The sequence below is a fragment of the Bufo gargarizans genome, chromosome 7, assembly GCF_014858855.1.
Source record: "Bufo gargarizans isolate SCDJY-AF-19 chromosome 7, ASM1485885v1, whole genome shotgun sequence".
Taxonomy (NCBI): domain Eukaryota; kingdom Metazoa; phylum Chordata; class Amphibia; order Anura; family Bufonidae; genus Bufo; species Bufo gargarizans.
The window spans coordinates 67,488,691-67,513,056 of NC_058086.1; the positions used below are offsets into that span (position 1 = coordinate 67,488,691).

The 24,366-nt window shown below is 45.3% G+C and overlaps 1 protein-coding gene across 1 annotated transcript in view; it reads left to right on the forward strand.

Annotated features, from left to right (window-relative positions):
- Positions 1-24,366, forward strand: part of FGD3 (FYVE, RhoGEF and PH domain containing 3) — a 267,848-nt gene that overhangs the window by 203,518 nt on the left and 39,964 nt on the right. Inside the window, exons 11-15 of the mRNA XM_044300779.1 lie at positions 14,730-14,822; positions 16,483-16,562; positions 18,014-18,044; positions 20,799-20,900; positions 22,229-22,291. Coding sequence (XP_044156714.1) covers positions 14,730-14,822; positions 16,483-16,562; positions 18,014-18,044; positions 20,799-20,900; positions 22,229-22,291 — 369 coding nt within the window. The remainder of the gene's footprint in view (positions 1-14,729; positions 14,823-16,482; positions 16,563-18,013; positions 18,045-20,798; positions 20,901-22,228; positions 22,292-24,366) is intronic.

Here is a 24,366-nt window from a genome sequence, read left to right on the forward strand (position 1 = left end):
GAGGTTTGTTTGGGGAGAAGGTGGATTTGTACAGGGATCGGTGGAGTTGTCGGATTCGGAAGTCAAAGAGCGATCCTGAAGGTAGAGGTTGCAGGGTGGTGCTGTTTTCAGTTCCAGGTTGCGATATGTGTCCAGTAAAGTGTTTAACAGACTATTGGGCAGTGAAGCGTAGGGATACTCTTCCTTTATTGGTTCACAGGGATGGGACATGTTTGTCCTGTTTCCAGTTTATTGCTGTCTTCGGGCGGTGTTTGCGGTTGTTGGGGATTGATCCGAAGGATTACACGGGGCACTCGTTTAGGATAGGGACAGCTACCGAAGCTGCCCGTCTGGGCCTTGGGGAGAATGTTATTTGGCGAATAGGGCATTGGGAGTCAGTAAGGTTCCGATCCTATGTTTGACTGGGCGGGTCGCAGAATGTGGGTGCAGTTTAGGATGCTTGTTTTATCTGGTTTGTTTTCTCTTTTCAGATTTTTCTCTAGCCCTTCTATGGATTTTAGGTCATTTCTTTGTGTTCTGGGGAGCTTTAAGAGCAGAAGTGTGACAAGAGGGACGTCAGTTGGGGTTTTCCAGGGAGGAAGCAAGGCTGCATTGGTTGGGTCGGAGAAGTATGTTATGGAGTGCTGTTTTGCCAGAGCTACACATATTTTTTAGGCTGGATCGCCCCCCAGACATATTGGTGCTGCATCTTGGGGGGAATGACCTGGTATTGAGGCCGTGTCGTGAATTGATCAGGGACATGTTCGACATGTTGCGTTTGTGGTCACTGTTTCCGGGGATGGTGACGGTATGGTTCGACATAGTGCCTCGGAAGGTATGGAGGGATGCTAGGTCGTTGGAGCGCATAAATAAATCCAGAATTAAAGTAAATAGAGCAGTGAGCCGTTCTTTGGCTAGGAATGGCGCGGTGGCAGTGCGGCATCGTGAGTTGGAGCAAGGAGTTGTGCATTTTGGAGGCGGGATGGGGTTCATCTGAATGCGGTAGGGATGGATTTATGGTGCTTGGGGTTGCAAGGTGGCATTGAGACAGCGTTGTCTATGTGGAGGGACACTCAGGCTTAAGGTGTCAAGCCTGTGTGTTGGTGGCGGTGGGAGGTCCTCAGAGTTGCCTGGTTGCTGAGAAGGGGAGGGCTCCACGGTTGGGGTTGGACTCCCGTGGTTGGTGGCAGATTTGAGGGGTCCATCAGTTGGTGTCTCCGAGCTGGTGATTAATGGCTGGAGGCAAGATGGAGTTCCCCGCATGGGAATTTAAGGTAATTAATTATGTAGGCTCCGAGGACCTTCCTTCGTCGTTTGTGTTATTTATATTTTTGTATGTTTGAATAAAACGGCTACTGTGGCCGATAAAATCCACTATAGTGTCTGAGTTTTATTTAAGAGTGGGTAGTGGAAGGTAATAATTAGTGTGGTAAGACGGGGGACCAGTAACCATTACCAACGTCATGGGTTTGAGACGACAGATCTGATTCTTCTATGCATTAAAAACTACCTATAATCTATTTGGTCTCAGAGGCACCATAACTCTAGTGAGGTTATTACTCGAGAACCAGACTTGACTATAGTAATTCCAATTTCCTAATGTAAAAAAAAAGTTGATTTATTTTTAAATTATTCAAGCAATATGCAGTAAATGATGTCTAAAAGTAGTATTCTCCTAATCTTGTGATTTGAGAAGTGTTTTTGGATTTTGTTTTTAGCCTATACTTCATTTATGATAAGTCTAACGATCGCCCCATTGAGATGGGCCTTGGGCAAACTCATGTCTGCCTCTTTATTAAAACAGCTTTGACAGATATGTCAGCGGGTTATGCTTGGTTGAGTATAGATCAATGTGAATAATGCATGAGGAGTCCCAGATAAATTTCATATTGTCCTTGAGGTTCTTTTTAAGCTGCAAACTCTGACTTAAAGGGAACCTGTCACCGGGATTTTGGGTATAGAGCTGAGGACATGGGTTGCTAGATGGCAGCTAGCACATCCGCAATATCCAGTCCCCATAGCTCTGTGTGCTTTTATTGTGTAAAAAAAACCGATTTGATACATATGCAAATTAACCTGAGATGAGTCCTGTACGTTAGATGAGTCAGGGACAGGACTCATCTCAGGTTAATTTGCATATGTATCAAATCGTTTTTCTTACACAATAAAAGCACTCAGAGCTATGGGGACTGGATATTGCGAATGTGCTAGCTGCCATGTAGCAACCCATGTCCTCAGCTCTATACCCAAAATCCCGGTGACAGGTTCCCTTTAAGCTGCAAACTTTGCTCCTGAATACATCAGTCATAAGATGTACATGTTAATCTTGGTTATAAAATGCTCCCGGACCACATGGATGATGCCATAATTAGGTTGTAAGTTTTAATGATACTACTCCATTATTACTTTCCAGGAGACACTTCAGGTCACTGTCTAGACCAGTTCACCAGATCCTCCAATAAGTGATGTGTAATGAGAATGACATTAGGAATTAACAGCAGAACATGAACATTGCGGTTTAATAGTAAAATATTATCACATGCATAACATGCAAATTCATATTTCAATGCCATATCTATTTATATATTTTTTTTGGGGGGGTGGACAGTTCCAGGGGCTTAATTACCATGTCTGGTGTCACCGTGAAAGCCCCCAAGCGTATTTCTTGAAAGTGCTTAAAATTTTTACTTAAAGGGGTTATCCCATGATTAATGTAAAAAATGAAAATCAGACATCATATAATACAAAACTATCTCTAATAAAGCTAGAACCAGCCCTGTACCTCACCTGGATCCAGACATCTCCCTATTCATTGCTCCAATTGCACTGCTAGATTTATTTTAGCTCAGGAGGTGTGTCCTTTTCCAGGATGTGTGTCCTTTCTGCTGTGGCTCTCACTACCATAGCTTCGGGGCTGTGTCCTCTCTCAGGGCTCATGTCTAGAGAGTTGGCCAATAAATTTGATTTGTTCCAAATAAATTTGTCACAAATCGCTATAAATCAGGTATACCCGGACGTCACGGTGGCTGAAATAACGTAAGGCGTGGGCTGCTGCGGCAGCTGCCGGCTGTATCATACAGCAGACACCTGGCCTCAATGGTGAGGAATGGTGATCCCGCCGAACCCCATAGCAACATCTGTGAGGTAAGACAGAGGGATGCGGCTTCCTCTGCCTTCCGATCGGAGTCCCCACAGAGAAATTGCGAGGCTAAAATCATTTACCACGGCAAACTGGATGCTTCTGAAGCTTTCCAGGCCTGCCATGGTAAGCTCCATGCGGCACTATGCGCGAGGCACAGCTCTGCAGGGAGCATGGTATAATGCCATTTACCCTAATACATCTCTATTAGAGTGAATGGGACAAGGGATTAAAAGATCCCAGGTTCTAGCTCCATAAGGGGGCCAAAAGTTGTTACTAAAAAAGTTAAAATAAAAAACAGACATTAAAATATTAAAAGTTTAACTTATCCTCCTTTCCCAATTTTACATATAAAATAATAAAAAAAATAAACGTATCAGATATCGCCATGTCAGAAAAAATCTAAACTATTACAATATTTTTTTAAATTTCTTGTGCGGTGAACGCTGTAAAAAACAAAACAAAACAAAACACAGGATTCAATGTTTTTTTGTCACCTTTATCCCCCCTAAAAATTCAAAAAGTCGTACACAACACATAAATTGTACCATTTAAAACTGAAGTTCGTCCCGTAAAAAACAAGCCCTTATACCGTTATGTAGACTAAAATATAAAAAAGTTATGGCTGTCAGAAAATGGCGATGCAGTACTAGTGACAGTGGTGGCCCCATGACATAGTGGGGAGGGTATCAGCATTGGCAGTAAGGATATGTTAACATCACTGTTTATTTTTCCATTCTTCTGATCCGATAATGGTAAGAGCACAAAAAACAAACAACAAAAAAACGGATCCTGTATTTTCAGGCCTCTTTCACGCAGTCTGTATTTGGTCAGGAATTGTAAGCCAAAATCAGGAGTGGGTCCAAAACTGAGATAAAATGTAATGGAAATATTTGCAACTCTTCTGTGCTTTGGACCCACTCCTGTTTTGGACGGAGTGCAGACAAAATGTTCTTCCTGTTATCAGTAACCATGGTTCCTATGTCCAGTTGGTGAGGAGACAGCCAGTGTTTGATTTCTTTATTGATGATGCTGAGCAGTTCCTACTTGTTGTGGCTCCGTTTGGCCAGGCTAATGAGGTGCAGAACCACATGATAACGCCTATCATCATGCGTGATATGCTGGAGTACCACTGTGAACTGTGCCTAGAGGGGAGGATGAGAACAAGGTGGAGGATGAGGAGGACACTGGCGCAGAAATCCCAGCATTACAACATAAAGGCGGCATTGCCATTACCTGGCCAAGTTGCTGATTTGCCTAGGCCAGAACCACGTATACTCAGTGGGCTGTGAATGACATATATTGTCCTTGACCATAGTTACAACTCCATGCGTTGGCGTGAACTCTACCAGACACCGAGAGGCTCAAGGACTGGCCAACCTTCTGCTCAACGTGCATGTTCAGACCTGGTACAGCTTTTTGGGGAAAAGGAATGTTGGCTTGGGACTCTCCACCTTAGGCCTCATGTACACGACCGTTGTTTGGGTCCGCATCCGAGCCGCCAAAACGGTGGTTCGGATGCGGACCCATTCATTTAGCGGCCCCGCAAAAAAAATATAACATGTCCTATTCTTGTCCGCGCTTTGCGGACAAGAATAGGCATTTATATTGCTGGCGCCTGTTCCGTTCCGCAAATTGAGGAAGGCAACACGGGCGCCTTCCGTTTTTTGCAGATCCGTGGTTTGCGTACCACAAAAAACGGCACGGTCGTGTGCATGAGGCCTTAGGTGGGCAGAAGCCATCAGATCTCTGAAATAGGCAGAGTAAACTATATGAAAAGAGAGGGTCTGTAGCACCAGCAACTTGGGATTCAGATATTACACAGCATGTGTTGCCCATGGGATGAGCATGGACTATAGCTTCTCTATTCACCTCCCAGGATAGTGTCTGCTCAATGACTAGGAGAAACTCCAAAATCTCAAGACATGTTATAAGTAACAAATAATGTCTCCATAAAGTGAACGTGTTTCATTTTAACTGTCTCAAATGCCGCTCTATGAAACATTCTAGAGAATTGCTCCAAGGTTTCCAGCACATGGGTTATCTTCTGGGCACCCAGAGGCTCTTTCGGAAATTAATGGTCATTACTGAAACCGCATTCAGCTAATGAATATGCTTAGGACTGGCTTACCATGCCTGCCTCTGCCGTCTGCTCTGGTTGTGCTCAGAATCATTTAACTTAATTTAGTGAATTGGGTTCGGAAACTAATTTTAAGTAATTGCTGCTTTGAGCTTTTGGTTACCTGGTTAATGACTTTCATTAAATTCAAGAACACTGTAGCAATAGTAGCCGTTAAAGAGGAACTAGTGGTCCTTCCCTCAAGGCTTATTTGACTCAGTACAATTGTGCTACTTGGTGTACCTTTTCTCATACAAGGCAGCAGCTTTAGGAAGTGCCTGGAAGTAGTTGTGCCCAGGCCTTGGAGCCTGAGGGGCCCCAGTGACCCCTCTGCCATATCAGAATACAGCATGTATTATAACCATTACAAGGTACTGTAAGTGGGGGCACCATTTAAGTTCTTGGACTCAGTAGCTTCTGGTGAAACTTCAGTTCTAGTAAAGGAAATCAGCTCAGCGTGCGAGTTGGAGAGCCTGTGATACACCACGGCCAATCTGAGCAGAGCTTCAGTGTAAATTATGGGGGAGAGGGAGAACAGCAGCTGAAGCCAATGATGAGACAAGGGGTGTGTTTTCAGAATAGCTCAGATTTTCCAGCTAGGCTACCATACACCTAAGATGCAGTCCCAAAAGGAAGGGGTACACTGGTCATTTGGGAATTAGAGCAGTAACTGAGGGTGCTTAGATATTAGGGCCCCACAGCCTCTGCAAAAGATATGTTTAAAGGCTATGTACACCTTTTGGGGGCAATTTTTTTTAATGATTGCATTTTACTCATTATGGGCTAAAAATAATTTTTTCAGTTGGTCTTTATGAAAAAGTTTGAGCTGTTCTGTCACAAAGGGTTAACTGTTTGTCTAGCTGTGTGAATCATACTTTTTACTTTCACTATGTGCCTGTCATCTAATAACTAGTGTTGATCGAGCACCAAAGTGCTCGGGTGCTGGAGTAGAACACTTTGGGATGCCCGGGTACTCTACTGAGCACCCGAGCACAATGGAAGTCAATGGAAGAACCCGAGCATTAAACCAGGCACCCCCTGCTCTGAAGAGGGGAGGGTGTCTGGTTCACAGGAAAAGGTCAGAAATTGATGGAAACACCACTGAAATGGTTCGGGAACAGCATGGGGAGGATGTCTGGATGCATCTTGGACTCCCAGGTCGCTGCAGCCATCAGCCCCTTGTGTCAGCCATCAGCCCCTTGTGTCAGCCATCAGCCCCTTGTGTCAGCCATCAGCCCCTTGTGTCAGCCATCAGCCCCTTGTGTCAGCCCCCAGGGCAAATAAAAAAATTAAAAACACACTTACCTCTCCTGCTCCTGGTCACCATCGCGATCCTTTTCATCATGCTGTCGGCTGTGTATCGCGGCGCACAGTGTGAAGTCACAGAGCGACCTCACGCTGTGCGCAGCCCTGCACAGCCGAAAGCCTAGCCGAGCCGAGGACCAGTAAGCGGTGAGTACAGATCCTTCACTGCTTCCTGGTCCTCCTGTACTAATGAAGCGCTTCATTAGTACCGCGTTAAAGGGAACCTGTCACCAAAAAATAGCTTACTAAGCTGTTAATAGTACCTTATAGTGCTGCATAGTAGTTTACTAATGCACTTTTTCATCGTTTAGCCGCATCTAGCCTCCTTGAGAAATCAATGTTTTATTCAGCCGCTGCCCCCTGCTTCAAGTCAGGTTTGAAGTCAAGGGGGCAGCGGCCTAGGCGTCTCTAATCCTGCTCTCCCCGCCTCCTGCCGCCTTTATTGACACTCCGGATCTCAGTGCCGGGACCGTGCTCCCAGCCCGCATGCGCAGTAAAGGGCTGCTGTAGTGCGATCCCGGCTCCGGCTCGTACACTCAGCCGGCTTCAGTTTCGCTACTGCGAAACCATCTGTACTCCTTCACCATCTTCAAAAACTTTTCCCTCCTTGTGACACCAGGCTGCGCATCAGGGAGAGTGTGCTGGCGGGGTGTCATGAAACTGTCCCAGGCTTTGCAGAGTGTTGCCCTGCTTCTGTTGGAACTGCTGTGTGTTCCCCTCGTCTCCCCTCCTCGCTTGTCCAAGGAACTACGTACTCTGCGCTGTCAGCTGGAAGTTTTTGGAGCAATTTTTCCACAAGGATCTTCTGGTATTGCACCATTTTGCTAGCCCTCTCCACGCTGAACAGAGGGAATAAACCTGCTATAGGCACTGTAGCGGAGGCAACCATCTTCTGCTCCTCCTCCTCCTCCTCATCATCATCCAATTCACGCTGAGAAGACGAACTGAGGGTGGTCTGCCTATCACCCTGTGTAATGTCTTCCCCCATTTCCACCTCTTCCACATGCAAAGGGTCCGCCTTCATTGTGAGCAGCAAATGTTTCGGTAGACACAGAAGTGGGATGGTGATGCTGATAATAGCGGCATCGCCACTCACCATCTGTGTTGATTCCTCAAAGTTGAGTAAAACCTCAGAGGTTAGACATCCATGCCAACTCGCTGCTTGTGAAGAGCGGAAGCTGCTTGGAGAGGCGATGACCATGTTGAAGCTGGTATTCCACTACTGCCCTCTGCTGCTCACAAAGCCTGGCCAACATGTGGAACGTGGAGTTTCAGCGCGTGCTCACGTCGCACAACAGTCGGTGAGCTGGCAATTGTAAGCGCTGCTGCAGCGTTGCCAGACCGGCGGCAGCTGTAGATGACATTCGGAATGGGCACACACGCGGTGCAGCTTCACCAGTAGCTCAGGCAAATTGGGGTAGGTTTTGAGAAACCGCTGAACCAAGTTGAACACGTGGGCTAGGCATGGTACTGTATGTATGTGAGCTTGCTGAGCTCCAAAGCCGCCACCAAGTTACGGCCATTATCAGACACAACCATAAATACAAATAAAGATAAACAGCTGTTACTACGTTGCCTTTTTATGGTGCGTCGCAAGTTCCAATTGTGAAGTGGGTACTGTTCACATATACAGGTGCGTTTGTTCAAATGGACCGCGCTGCTCCAGAGCAAACAGAAAGATCCTCCCTTCCAAATCACACAGACTTCCTTGGATATGGGAAAGCATTCAGGTCACTTGGATTCTCTTTCCTCTCTCCTTTGTGAACCTCTCTGAAAGATCAAGGTTGCCACAAATAGTGAAGCACAGTCACATGGATTGAACTGCAAAGGTTTTATTGTACTTACAGGATAAAAGAAGGTAACAAGCAGAGTATAAAAATCAATCACCCTGTGCCTTCTCCCTTTTTCCACCCCACTGCCTCTTCCAGTTTGTTGCAGTGCTGCGGCTCCAACCCCCTCTGTACTGCTGTCCGCGCTCAGCTTGCCACCTTCCCAGGTTGGGTCAGTGATTTCATCGTCCACCACCTCCTCTTCCACTTCCTTACTCTGGTCATCCTCCTGACTTGTTGACCTAACACGAACCTCACTTATTGACAACTGTGTCTCATCCTCATCATCAACCTCTTGAGACAGTAATTGCCGTGGACTTATTGGCAGCTGTGTCTCATCATCCACCTCGTGAAACACTAATTGCCGTTCCCCACCATCATCTTCTTCTGACTGTGGATGCTCAAGAGTTTGGGAATCAGTGCACAAGATCTCCTCATGTTCCTCTTTAAGCGGGCTTGGCGAGCGGCCCAAATCAAAGAAAGGCACTGAAAAGAGCTCCTCGGAATATCCGAGTGTGGGATCACTTGTTTAGCCAGACTCTCCTTGGTGGGAGGAAGGAGGATCAGGGTGAGGATTGTGTTGACCAGACTCTTGGCTACTGAGACTGGACTTTGTGGAAGACAGGGTGGTGTTTAATCGACTGGAAGCATTATCTGCTGCAATCCAACCAACTACCTGGTCACACTGGTGTCACTTTGAGAGTGGTGTCCTGCATCGCCCTGCAAACTGGGACATGAAGCTAGGTATCGTGGATGAGTGTGTTTCTTGTGCTCTGGCAGCAGGCGCAGTTTCACTGTGCACGGGCCACGGACTCTGCATGCGCCATCAGCAGCAGGGCCACTTCCCCGTCCCTTACTGCTCGCCTTGAGCATAATAAATGGTATATATGCTTGTAGGTATGTCACTCGTACAGTAGCGCAGGTTTTGTAAGTGTATGCGCAAATAAATTACACTGAATGTCACAGATATTTAGGATGCGCAAACGTTATACAGGAGATGTAGCGCAGGTTATGTTGCTGTCACCAGTGGCTAAGAAAAAATGACACTGAATGTCACAGATATTTAGGATGCGCTAACGTTATACAGGAGATGTAGCGCAGCTAGGGCTGAAACGATTATTCGAATAACTCGATTAAATCGAGTCAAAAAATTCATCGATGCAGTTTCCCTGCATCGAGGAATCGTTTAAATCACGTGATCACGGAGCGGGAGTGAAATTAAGCGTCTCACTCACCGCTTCCGTGTCCTCCGGAGGCCAGAGAGGCAGGACTGAGCCGGCCGGCACAGCTGAGGAGGAGGAGGAGGGAGGAGGAGGGAGTCTCTCCCTCCCCACTGTGCGCGGCTGCCGCTGAACACCAATCTAGGACGTAGGAGGAGGAGGGGAGGGACTGTGGCCACTGCACTACCAATGAATCTGCCGGCCATATCCCACAGGGTCCCCCTCCTCCTCCCCCCCATATATCATTGGTGGCAGTTTGCAGTTCCGATCGGAGCCCCAGCAGTGTAATGCTGGGGCTCCGATCGGTTACCATGGCAGCCAGGACGCTACTGAAGTCCTGGCTGTCATGGTATGTTAGTGAGCAGAGAGCAGCGCATTATACTCACGTGCGCTGTGGCCGCCGGTCGCTCCTTCTTCTGTCTGTGCGGCGGACAGGTTACCATGGCAGCCAGGAGTCATGCTACTGAAGTCCTGGCTGTCATGGTATGTTAGTGAGCAGAGAGCAGCGCATTATACTCACGTGCGCTGTGGCCGCCGGTCGCTCCTTCTTCTGTCTGTGCGGCGGATTGCTAATGCTTACAGCATTAGCAATGCGCCGCACAGACCTATGAGAAGGGGCGACCGGCGGCCACAGCGCACGTGAGTATAATGCGCTGCTCTCTGCTCACTAACATACCATGACAGCTAGGACTTCAGTAGCGTGACTCCTGGCTGCCATGGTAACCGATCGGAGCCCCAGCATTACACTGCTGGGGCTCCGATCGGAACTGACACTGCCACCAATGATGGGGGGGGGGAGGAGGGGGACCCTGTGGCCACCGATGATTAATACTGGGGAGGGAGGGAGGGAGGGGGGGGGGGAGGAGGGGGACCCTGTGGCCACCGATGATTAATACTGGGGAGGGAGGGAGGGGGGGGGGTTGCGTTACTGGAGGGGGGGAGGCAGATCAGAGGCTGGAGGGGGGAGGCAGATCAGAGGCTGGAGGGGGGAGGCAGATCAGAGGCTGGAGGGGGGGAGGCAGATCAGAGGCTGGAGGGGGGAGGCAGATCAGAGGCTGGAGGGGGGAGGCAGATCAGAGGCTGGAGGGGGAGGCAGATCAGAGGCTGGAGGGGGGAGGCAGATCAGAGGCTGGAGGGGGGGAGGCAGATCAGAGGCTGGAGGGGGGAGGCAGATCAGAGGCTGGAGGGGGGGAGGCAGATCAGAGGCTGGAGGGGGGGAGGCAGATCAGAGGCTGGAGGGGGGGAGGCAGATCAGAGGCTGGAGGGGGGGAGGCAGATCAGAGGCTGGGGGGGAGGCAGATCAGAGGCTGGAGGGGGGAGGCAGATCAGAGGCTGGAGGGGGGAGGCAGATCAGAGGCTGGGGGGGAGGCAGATCAGAGGCTGGGGGGGGAGGCAGATCAGAGGCTGGGGGGGAGGCAGATCAGAGGCTGGGGGCAGGCAGATGGAGAGAGAGTGGTTAATGGAGGCTGCAGGCACCACCTTGGTTTGTATAAAGTTATTGGTTTAGAGAGGGGTTAATGAAGGCACCTCCAAGGTGCTTCCATTAACCTCTTCAAACCAATAACTTTATACATGCCTAATGCCAAGGTGCTTCCATTAACCCCTCCAAACCCAATGGGCATGTATAAAGTTATTGGTTTGGAGGGGTTAATGGAAGCACCTTGGCATTAGGCATGTATAAAGTTATTGGTTTGAAGAGGTTAATGGAAGCACCTTGGAGGTGCCTTCATTAACCCCTCTCTAAACCAATAACTTTATACATACCTAATTACGTACGTTATTTTAAGTAGCTTTTTCTTATTAGATTACTTGATGAATCGAGAAATATAATCGATAGAATACTCGATTACAAAAATATTCGCTTACTGCAGCCCTAAGCGCAGGTAATGTCACTGTCAGCAGCGACCAAACAATTGCGCTGAATGTCACAGATATTTAGGATACGCAAATGTAACACAACAGATGTAGCAGAGGTTGTGTCACTGTCAGCAGCGGCCAAACAATTGCACGCAATTTAGCGCAGTTTGCGCTAATAATATATATTGCAGCCAGATAAAACAATAGTCCTTAAAAGGACTTTTGGGTCTCTAACACCTTTCAACAGTAAACCCTGCCTGAGGAAAAAAACTATTCCTGTCCCTTCTGCTGCAGCTCTCCCTGACTAAGACCGAGCCGAACCATGTGTCATTGGGTGCTATATAGCACCCGATGACACGTTCCGTCCAGCCAATCACTGTAATGCCAGTAACCAACATGGCTACGGCATTACAGTGAGTGCCAGTACCCAGTGCTCGAGTCAAAATGGTGTTCGGCCGAGCATGTTCGCCCAATACTACTAATAACCCTTATCTCTAATTTACTAAGAGGTCATAAACACTTATTTAAGCCCCATTCTTATCATTGAGATAACAATTGAGCATTAATAAGTGTTTAGGAGGTCAGAGATCAGAGGTAAGGAGCCGTCAGCTGGGTTGCCTGACTGAACAGGGTGAAAATTCAGAGCTTGCTAATAGAGAAACTCAAGGCTGCACAGAGACAGGGTTTCAATATTTTTACTAAAGACCAATGTAAGAAATTATTTTTAGCTCAAAATGAGTACAATAATAAATGCCCCCAAAGATGTAAATAGCCTTTAAGTGTAGAAGTACAAAAGATATACATGTTAAACTATGGCAGCAATGTTGGACTGTCTAGTCGCATTTGCAGCAACTTGCTAGCCGCAATGGGACACCATTCCTTTACATGACTTGTGATAAAGGCAGTGATCGGGGGCCACAGCCAAAGTCTCCTGTAGCCCCAGTTTGAGATATGCAAATATATGCAGAATGGTTTTGAATATATGATAAACTGGTAGAAATTATCTTCCACCATAGCATTATTTACTACAGTATCCATACATAAGGACAGGAGTGTTAATCAAGCATATTAACTGGGCATGAAATTGTGAAAATTGAGTTAATAACCCCAAATCCCAGTTGGACAGTTTAGAAAAAAATAAAAAAAATGAAAAAATATGCAATTCAGTCCCTCCAGCAGTTACACATAATAATTAAGGCCCTGCATTTACTTTCATCTTACTCCACAAAAAAAAGGCCACCAAGATATTTTTGGAAGCCAACTTTATCTTGGCAGCCATATTCCTTCCAGTTCTTGAAATAATAATGTCCCAAGAAACAAAATTTGAGAAGAAAGGTGAATATTACGGTAGACTGCACCGTTTGTTGGAATACAGGCGCCAATTGCAGAGATGTGTGATTCTCCTTGGAGAAAATAGAGATTTTATTTGCCTAAATCTTCAGCATCATCAAGGCTGTGAAAGATATCATGGACTTAAGCAAGTAATTGCAAACCAAGCGAGCGCCTGGCAAGGAATTTCTTCATGTCTGCCAGCTTGGTAGGGGGCTTGTAAGTTATATTTAATCAGAGATTAGACATATGCTTCAAGATCTGATGCTGAGACAGCTGCCAGTGTGACCACCGTGCAATCAACTCCGACTTAGGCAATCGAGGCTTGCTATGGCGGATTTGTCTGGTTCCGCATGGTCAGAATGTTAGGCTGAATTTGTCATATGGGTTTAGTAGCTTAGTATATTGCAGTCTCATCTGCATAGGTCAATATATAGTTATTAGGGCATATAGATGTCATAGATGGGGTCTCTGCTCATATCGCCCTCTACTGGCTGGAGGAAAGTTGTTGAAAAGAGCAGCTCCTGGCTCTGAGGACTAAGCGTGATGTTGTATGAAAGGGGTTGTCCAGCTATTTTTATGAAATGCTTAGAATGCTCTAAAATAATTAACACCTATAAAATAAGTAACACTTTACTGATCCCCTGCTGCCCCCATTTTGACACTTCCTGACTCAATGGTCTGTGTTCGTTCTGCTCCAGCGATGATGTGTTGCAGCCAGTCATTGGGCACAGCAGTGACATCAATGGAGTTGACATTTCACCACTACAACCAGTGATTGGCTGAAACAGTCACATGTCTTTGTTCTTCTATAGTACACCCTAGTATAGTACACTCCTTTTGAGACACAGGATGTCTTGGAATGTGAAAGGTGGGGGACCAGTAAGGTGACTGTTATTTATTTTATTATTTTACAGCAATCTAAGCTATTTTTTTATTAGGTTGCTGTCCTAAAAAAATAAAATAAAAATCTTGCTGTGTAATACCACATTTCTCCTGTAGTGGCCACTGCAGGAGAAATGTGCATCTGCCTACAGTTTTTTCCTGGCTGATCACATCAGGTCCTGATTTAGAGAAGAGGTTGTTCAGATGGGACAATCCCCTAACTCATTTTTTGCCAGTTTCTGAAGCTTAGCCAACCTTTGTCCTGATTCAGACTGCCATATGAAAAATGTTCAGTTTTGAGGAAGCACCACAAGGATGATTCTTAATACAAGGTCTGTCTGTTGGAGTAGGACACAGGGAGTTGCAGGAGACAGTTGCCTCCAATGGTCTATAGGTCCGTGTTCCATAACATGATGAACCAAAGTAGTACATGCTTTGAGTACCAACAGTCCATGGGAAAGTCTAATGAATAGCACCATTATATTGGGTCCATTCGCTGTCCATATGTGTAATGGACAGTATACAGATGAATAATACGCCCATCTGAATCAGGCCTTCATGTAATATTTTTTAGCACATGGCCTTTTTTTGTACAGAACATTTCATACAGTTGGCAACTTTGTTGTCCCGTTCTGGGTCGCCAGGTTTTATGGGTTGTGAGATGGTGAATTAAAGGAATTTTATACATTGCAACCAGGGTCGTAGCTAAAGGCTCATGGGCCCTGGTGCAAGAGTTCAGCTTGGGCCCCCTTCCCTCAGTGCTTTGTGGCCAGGGACAGGGAAGCACATAGCCTTCTTTCGGCCTGAGGCGAAAATTCCCCCCCCTTCCCCTTTCGAAATTCTTGACCTAGCCCCTTCCCTCCAGACAAAGGTGTAACTTGACCAGCATGCACTTTCTAAAATACCGGTGTTGTCTTCTGCACCACAAGGGTCTTTTGGCCCCCTCAGGCTCCTGGGCCTGGTAGTGACTGCATCCCCAATAGCTACGACCCTGATTGCAACTGTATATTATTAACAGAAATGCATCCTGACACTAAACTATTCACATGTGTTATTTTGTGTTCCAGTTTAACAGCATGATGCTATACTGCGTCCCCAAACTGAGGCTGATGGGGCAAAAGTTCAGTGTCCGCGAGAAGATAGACATTGCCGGATTGCAGGTGAGGTGATTTTCTTTCTCTTTTTTTGACCATGTTTATTTGAAATGCCATTGTGTATTCTGGTTTTTCTAGAAGCTTAATAGATTTCAGAAATCTAAATGGGTGAAGCAACTACCACCTACATATAAGTCAGTAAGGTGCACCTTTTTTCCACCAGTTATGCCCAGTTTAAGGGTATGTTCACATCAGCGTTAAGCAGAGGAACAGCCTCCCGGACTTTACCGTATCCAAAGCTGAATAATGCTGTATCCAAAGCTGAATAATGCTGGGAATCGCCGGATTGCCAATGACTATAATGGGATCCGGTGGTGATCCGGCTGCTCTCTGGCAGCCGCATAAATGCTGGGTTTTGGACAGACAAATACCGCTGCATGCAGAAGATTTTGTCTGGCCGACAGTCGCCATTTATGCCAGGACAGACTACTAGAGCAAGAAAGTCCTGATTACCTAATCTCTTCTGAAAAACAACAGATAAAACATGATGATATCACAGCACATGTGTAATGACAGACTCCACACTGCTACATCTGTAATTGTAATGACCAATGGAATGAAACCAAAGCACCACTGACAGGCTGGCGTCAAAACTGCGCCAACATGCAGGTCAGCATGATTTTCAGATCGACTTCAGGCCGCTGAAAGCTGTTGCATGGTTAATGGCTGCATGATAAACTCCTGTTTAGCTGCTTAATCATTGACGTGTATGGTCCTGTCCCAACTGTTCCCTGTTGGCAGATGTCAGGAGAAATCCAACATGCCCAATCCTCATGGGGTTGCCGCCTTTCCCAACAAAATATACTGGCCAAGTTAATCCACACCCCAAAGGGTTGTGGGGGCATGGCTTAACACAGGGTGTTAAGTCGCTGTCATACTGTGGCTCCCAATAATATTAATGCCTCCATTAATGCTCCCAGTAATAATGCCCCCATTAGTGCCACCCAGAATTAATAATGCCCCCAGTAATAGTAAAGTCCCCATTAGCGTGCCCCAGAATTAATGCCCCCCGTTAGTCCGCCCCAGAATGAATAATGCCCCCATTAGTGTGTCCCAGAATAATTGCCCCCCATTAGTGCGCCTCAGAATTTTTGCCCCCCATTAGTTCGCCCCAGAATTAGTGCCCCCCATTAGTGAGCCCCAGAATGAATAGTGCCCCCCAGAATGAATAATTCACCCGTTAGTGCCCCCCAGTAATAATAATGCCCCCAGTAAGAATAATGCCCCATTAGTGCCCCCCTCTGCCATAGAAGAACACAGCAGGTGGGAGTCCTGTTGCAGATTTTTTATTGGGGCCCAGGAGCTTCTTCAAGTCATGGCGAAGACGAGGCTACATTAGTGTAAAAATGCAACAAAATGCTAGGTGCCTATGTGTATTTTTTGCCGAAAAATTATTGTACTGCACGCTGGGTTCTTATTTCTCACATATTCTGAATTTTATTATTCAGGCAGTGAAATGGCATAAGATGCAGCAAGCTGTCCATCAGCTGCTATCTCTCAATGATTTGCAGGTTTTCGATTGACGGCTTCATTGCCCAGGAGTTTCACACCAGTATAAAGTTCTATTACAAAATCTTTAATATTCTAAGAAATGATTGAAGCCAAGTCTTGATATTTCCCTAATATAAACCTGCAGGTTTTAATCTTAAACAATTTTGTCTGTCAGGTCCAGGAAATTGTGAAACCAAACGCATCTCATACCTTCCAGATAACAGGGAAGAAGCGATCCCTGGAACTGCAAGCCAGGTATTTTATCTGTTGTGTCCTGGGTCATGTTACCCAATGGAATGTATTATTTTTGCTTTATGTAATCTAGTCAACGGGGTTTGCTAGGACTTTCTTCTATTCAAAAATGGACATGCCCCTTTGGACATCTTATAGGGGCTATCAAGGTAATGCAACCCTTGCCTATATGTGTAGCACAACACATGAACATCATAGAGGGGTCTGTTTTGGACTCTTTCTTTCAAAGCAAAAAATGCTACTATAATGGCATTGGGACCACCATTGATTTCAGGGAGTGCTATATATTGCAGCATTTATCTTTTAGTGGCACTGCACAAGAAATGAGGGCGGGCTTCCCTGGTAATGACTGGAGTCCAAGAAGTAGGGCCCCATATAATCAGCACTTTGTTGGACTGGTGTTGTCTAAACTGGGCAACCTCCTTCATTCTGGATCAGTTACTATGCAACGTCTATGGCTAGCTGTAAATTGGCACTATTGAAAGTTAAGACAGAACATCTTTGGGTTAACAAATCATATATGTTTATATTCAGAAGCTTATAGGGGTTCTCCAGTTTCATAATGGCCTTTTTTCTGCCCAGAGTACCCCCAAACACTTCATACTGTTGCCCCATACACCTGTTTTTATGTCATCTTTTTCCTTCCCCTCTTCTCAGCATTACTGCATCCTGGCAGGATGTTTACATGCAGAACTTCCTGTTTTCATCAACTTCGTTGGGTTGCCTAACCAAACCCAGCATGCTTTTCTCTGTAAGGTTTCTCAGGGCTTGCTCAGTCTGCCACAATGTTCTCTCAGCAGTAGTCATGCCTTTCAGAGCACGCCATGTGAAAAATTACAGAGCAAAGCATGCTGGGTTTGGTTAGAAAACCCAACAGGAAGCTGATGAAAACAGGAAGTTCCGCATGTAAACATCCTGCCAGGATGCAGTACGCTGAGTAAAAGGGACAAAGAACTGGTAAATGGGGCAAAAATATGCAGTGTTTGGGTTATTCTGGGCAGATACAAAAATCATTATGAAACTGGAGAAGCTCTTTAAGGATTTGTTAGAATGTATTAGTATAAGAGTTTTCAGCTTCTGTATACTAGAAGATTTTTACAATTTTTTTTTTTTAAGTTGGCCAGGACAATCTTTCTAAAATGGCTTATACCCTTACTAGGTGACATCGAGGTGACATCTATTATATCTCTGAATGTAAAGATTTTTTTTTTAATCACTGACTGGCAGTCTGATATTGACTTTGAGTAACGATACATAGAACCCCTTGATCCCACAATATATAATATGAAGCTCACGTCTGATAACCAGAGCTGCATGCAGCTCATAAATAAAGAAAACTATTTTTCTTATTTTCAAAGGGATCCCTGAAAAATGTGATAGCATTTTTTTATAGTGCATTGTATTATACTGTTGGAGAACATTAGGTTATTACAACTTTCTTTATCTCTTTATAGGACAGAAGAGGAGAAAATGGAATGGATTCAGGTGTGTAGTATTTTGTAGGGTTGATAAAGTCGCCATTGTTACGTTACGTAAGTATGAAACGTGTTCATGAGACTCAGATCACATTTGTCCCTTTTTCTCTAAAGATAGGCCTCAACAAAAGCCACAGGCAAACCTATAGCGGCTTGATTGATTGTTTGTAAAGTTAAGTTGACCAAAAATATTTGGAACATGATGGGAGTAATAGTTCTAATCATTTGCAATGTCCCCTTACATATATAGAATTAAAATCAAATAGATGCAACAGATGGGAATTACAGATGAGCGAACCTGGCAACATTCAGTATGTCAATTTTTTTTTTTTGAGAGAGAGCGCATAGTATACAAATGTGTGTTCCTCAACAATATATATGCGTTGTCTAAGGGGTATGCTTTCTCATTATGGAGAGCCCCTAGTATACCGAGTACATGTACACAGTATTATAGGTGAGACATGGTACAACTGAAGTTGAGCTAAAATAGTGAAGTAATATTACTAAAGGTGTTTTTTTTTATTTTTTTCTATACTGATGATGTATCCTCAGGTGAATAGGAAGGAGCCATCCCATTGAGGAGAACTGGGACAGCAGGAGCTACAAGTATAACTACCTGCAACTGCATAGCAATTAACTGTTATTTTTTTTAATATTATTTTCACACAGTGGATTGGCAGAGATGTTTTCCAACCTTTTTAAACGAGCTTATGTAGAATAGGTAGGAAAATAGCTAAGCCAGCCTCACATCTGCAACTAGCTCTTTCTGGACAAAAGCCCTTTATCAGAGCAAAGCAGATAAAAAACAGCTTTTCTAGTTGCAAGGCCTTAAAGGGGTTCTGCACCTTCATTTAACTGATGATCTATCCTCTGGATAGATCATCAGCTTCTGATTGGCGGGGGTCCGACACCTGGGACCCCCGCTGATCAGCTGTTTGAGAAGGCAGTGGCACTCCATCAGCGCAGCGGCCTTCTCGCTGTTTACTGCCGGCCCACTGACGTCACGACTAGTATCACTGGCCTGGGCGCGGCTAAGCTCCGTTCACTTGAATGGAGCTTAGCCCCGCCGACGCTAGTTGATACAAGTCGTGACGTCAGTGGTCCGGCGGTAAACAGTGAGAAGGCTGCGGCGCTCCTGGAGTGCCACTGCCTTCTCAAACAGCTGATCGGCGGGGGTCCCGGGTGTCGGACCCCCGCCGATCAGAAGCTGGTCATCTATCCAGAGGATAGATCATCAGTTAAATGAATGTGCAGAACCCCTTTAAGGGGAACCTCTGGGTGAGTACTATTTCTATTATAGAGACCAGTTAATGTACATGATGGTTATTGTAGGCTACACGATGTTCCCCTTGATTTCTGAGGAAAATATATGCAAATGTTCATGTCTAACATCTGCTGACATCAGATAGGTTTATGAAAGCTAATTTGAATATTTTTCCCAGAAACACATAGGGACATCGCCTGGCCTACAATAATGCTCACATGTACTTGGCATACTAGGGGCTCTCCATAATAAGAAAGAGTATTCTTAGAAAATGTATCTATATTGTTGAGGAACACACATTTGTATACTAGGTTCTCTCTCTTCCAGAAAGGAAGTGCCAGTAACATAAAATAAAAAGGGGAATCGGGAGAGCTAACTGATGAGCTTTTTTTTTTTTTTTTTAAAAGGGAATGTCCCTTCTTCTTCAGACCCATGAGTGTTTATCGTCATGTAGCAGACAAATCACATGTGGAAAAAGGAGAATGCTTCCATGTATAGGGGTGAAATCTGCAGTGAATCCACACCTAATACATATGGATTTTGTTCCAAACGTGCCTTGTATCTGCAACAAGATCTGTGGGGGGGAAATGCCCTCATGTGTAGTTTACCCTTATGAAAACTACCCCAAATTTATGAAAGTAACAAAACAAAAAACTACTATTTACCTCTCCATTACCCTGCTGAACCAGCACAGCGGCTCCAGTTGGACCCCCCCCCCCCTATCTTTGTTTACAATTGGTTACTATCTAAACGTTGCAGCTAGTCAGTGACCTAAGTGGTCACACAAGCTGTACTACTAGCGTTCTGGCTCCTGTCACTGAGTGGTAGTGCCAGTAGTGCAGCACATGACCACGGAGACCACTGACTGACTGCATCGTTTACATGCTGGCCTGACTGTAAACAAAGACTGGGCGCCCACCGGAGCCTACGCACTGGATCGGCAGAGAATTGGAAAGGTAAGAACAATGTCATATACAGGTATGTGCGTAGGAATCGCTGAATCTGGCATTTGCCGCACCCCTGGTTCCCATTGTGTATGATGGGGTCCATTGGGTTTCTGGCATGGATTTTGGCATTTTTGCAGACAAAATATGACTGCATGCATCAGTGTTTTTTTTTTTTTTTTTTGTTGTTTTTTTTTAGAATATACAATGGAGGCTCCTGCCGGAACCTCAAACATAGACGCAAACATGTTTTATTATATATTTATTACGTATTTATTTTTATTATTTGCTATATATTTATTATTTACTTATATTATTTGTTATAATATATTATTGTTATTCAGAAGTTGACTAGTATCTAGGTTCTTTTTTGTGTGTGGTTTTTATACCCCTTTCCAGGATATTTCCCCACTGTTTCTTATGCAGTCAGTATTTCTATATTTATTAGGACTGCGTTCCCATCTGGATGACGTGTTACATTTATCGTGTAGCTTTGTGACCCGCTCCTTGTATTAAACCGCTGTCCTCATCCTCACTTTTTAATTTACCGTTTCAGGTTATTCAGGCAACAATTGAAAAGCACAAACAGAACAGTGAAACTTTCCGAGCGTTTAACAGTTCATTCACCCGGGAGGAGGAGCACTGTCCAGACTCGCCGGTAATTATCGCCAATACTGATATAGCAATCCTGATTAATGTCGTTTTTCACAATTATTAAAGTTAGTCTGTGTCACATCTTGTTATTATAGGGATAGAGTAGAATATCTAGTATTCCCAGGCTACATGCTCACGGCAGTTCAGTTTAGGCAGATTGTGTTCGTTGCGGATTTGCCTCAGATCTCTGCGTTGCACAGGGTGAAGTCTGCACTGAAAATCCACACAAACAATTGACATGTTGTGGATTTTAAAATCCGCACTGCAGGTCAATTCCCACATGCAAAATTTCCATGCGGTGCACATAAGGATTTTTAAAATCTCATCACTTAGCTGGTGCTGTAATACACTGTGGATTTTCCGCACAAAATTTCTTATGGAAAATCTGCACGTAGTGTGCATGCCATATTCCCATAGAGCTGTGGTGGCTAACCTCCGTTGCTCCAACTCTGGTAAATTAGACCCGGTAACGTACCGGGCAGGGGTGGACTGGGAACTTAAAGTGGCCCTGGAAAAAATATGAAAAGTGGCCCCGTTTTGTAGTTGGGTCCAAATTGATGGAAGGCAGGGCCAACAAAGCGATATTGTGGCACATTATACCACCCAACAGAGCCAAATACCGCAGTCCATCACAAAATACTGTCAGCGGCACAAAATTCATCCCCAAAAACTTCCAGTGGCCGACAATGAGGCGAACCCAGGCAGCCCCCTGGGCATCGCCCAACCGGGAAATTTCCCTGTAAGGTCTATGGCCAATCCTCCCCTGGTACCGGGTCTCTGCTAGGCGGAGGCTTTCACCTAGCAGTGTTCCCAGGTGACGTCACCAGCACTAATGAGTAGGCTTCAGCCCCGCCCATTAGTGACGTCATCGGGAACACTGCTGGGCGGAAGCCTCCACCTAGTAGTGTAAAAATGTAAACAAAAAACGCTTGCCCTGTGCGATCTGGTGCAGGGCAAGGGAGACCATCAGAGCATGAAATGCTCTAATGCTCATCTCAGAGCGGCTGCCTGGGTGAAACGTCCAGGTTCAGCTCTGGACCCGGACAACCCCTTTAAGAGTTCATCCTGTGGCACTGATCCTTGAGCTTGTTTACTTTATCCTTTGATGTCCTATATCCCGTCCACATGGAGGATCACACCTAAATGGTGGTGCCTCTTTCCCAGGGCTCAACCATATTTCTGGTCCTTATTGAATGGATTACTTCAGCACTGGCTGGAATATAGCGTTCTCCACTATGCATCTATGGTGGGTTACTGTGTCATGGCTGTGTGATAACATTGCTTTGTTGGGAATAAAAAAATCCAAGCCTGTGTTTTCTCATTTCCTTCCAGATAACAACTCTGGGAGCATACGAGTCAGCGGCAGGATCAGACGGGTGCGGTTCACCAGGGGGAGTAAGTGTTCTTATGGCTTTTACGTACATGCATCATCGGGAGCCTAGCATGCATGTGTACTAAGTGGGGAAAGCTACCGGGAGACCTGAGAGAGGCAGCCGAGGATGGGGGGCATAGAGGTTGGGACCCAGCGCCAGGGAGCCATCAAGTATGCTTTCCTTTTGCAAGTCTGGCCAAGAGGGGGGATTTGCCAAAACCCACGAAAAGGTGGCCAACCCCGTTAAAGGGATTCTCCGGCAATGAACAATTGATAACCTATCCTGAGGAAGGGTTAATATCAAATTGGCATGGGTTCAACTCCTGGCACCCCTGTCGGTCAGCTGGCACCGGAACATTACAGCCCCATCCACTGTGTAGTGACCGTGCCTGGTTATTGCAGCGTTCCTACGCAGGGTTACAGTAATGTGAACATAACCTAAACCTTACAAATGCAAAAATAATATGGCCTTTCAGCACCATTTTGCCATTTCCTGACCAGGTCCGCCTACTGCTTTTCAGTGGGTCCTGGCTGCTTGCATTGTCCAGATGATGCTTGCCCTCCATATAGAAGTGCATGGGAATCAACAAGGTAAAAGAGGAGAGAATATTTAAAAGAAGAAAAACTGCTACAAGAGGACACAGTTTTAAATTAGAGGGGCAAAGGTTTAAAAGTAATATAAGGAAGTATTACTTTACTGAGAGAGTAGTGGATGCATGGAATAGCCTTCCTGCAGAAGTGGTAGCTGCAAATACAGTGAAGGAGTTTAAGCATGCATGGGAAAGGCATAAGGCCATCCTTCATATAAGATAGGGCCAGGGGCTATTCATAGTATTCAGTATATTGGGCAGACTAGATGGGACAAATGGTTCTTATCTGCCGACACATTCTATGTTTCTATGGATAGAATATAAAGGAAAAATGCTCAGTAAAACTTTGTATTTTTCTTTTTTAATCCCCCGTTATACTCCTTGATCAAATGCCTTATAAAGTTGCACGATTATGCAAAGTCTACCCATGCCAGATTTCTCTGACTGTCCCATTTGGCTTGTTTGTCTGAGCGGATTGCTGTGAAATCAGTTAATACAGGATGAGATCTGAAAACAATTAAAATGAATTCGGAGCTGTGTGTTTGCTCCAGCGGAGATTACCGGATTTATCTCCTGCTGTACAATACTTATTTGATGACACAGATTTGCAAGTCACTTAGTCGTCCACTAGATGGCAGTAACAGCCAGCCATTGTAACGACTGCTGATGAGCAGACACTAAGGCGCTGGTGAATATTACTGTCTGTGACTGCAGGACCCCGAGAAAAGGTCTTTATTATAACATTGATGGTTTCTCCAATCATAAATTAATGACCTGTCCTGAAAATAGGTCATCAATATGCCGATCCCAGAAAACCCCTTTAACTTTTGTGCAGCAGCATTTGCCTGGCCAGTTCTCGGCATGTTTGCCGGGTTGCGACCGGATCTCTAATTAACGGGGCCAGCGGGCATTCGGGCAGCGCCCAGCAATGCCGGATCCAGAATGCTGCCTGAAAGCTAGAGTGAATCTTGCCTAAGTGCTGAAATCTATTGTCTATTTGTAGTGACAATTTGTGACTATTTCATATCTCTAGAGGCCGATGGCGACATAAATCTGTAGTTTTAATTAAATATGTAGTAAAACAGTTCTGTAAAATTAAATGGGTTGTCCAGGACTGGGTAAAATCCAGCCAAGGATAGGAAAAGCCATAAAAAAAACAAGACTCATTGCCACTCAGGCCAGTGATTGGCTGCAGCTGTCACGTGTTGTTGACGTGACGTCATTGCTTCAGCCAAGCAAACAAAGGCCTACAGAGCAGGGGATTTACCAGGTAAGTAATGGGTCTTTGTTTTCACAGACAAGTCCTCCACACCCCCTGCTAGATTTTTTCTGACCTCCCTTTAATCGCGGGAGATGGCTTCTCTTAAAGGGGTTGTCCCACAAAAAATTTTCTATTCTATATATATTTTTCGAACCAGCACCTGGATCTGAATACTTTTGTAATTGCATGTCATTAAAAATTTAGTATAGCTTCCAGATCTTGCTCTTTTATTTCTGGGCATCCAGCA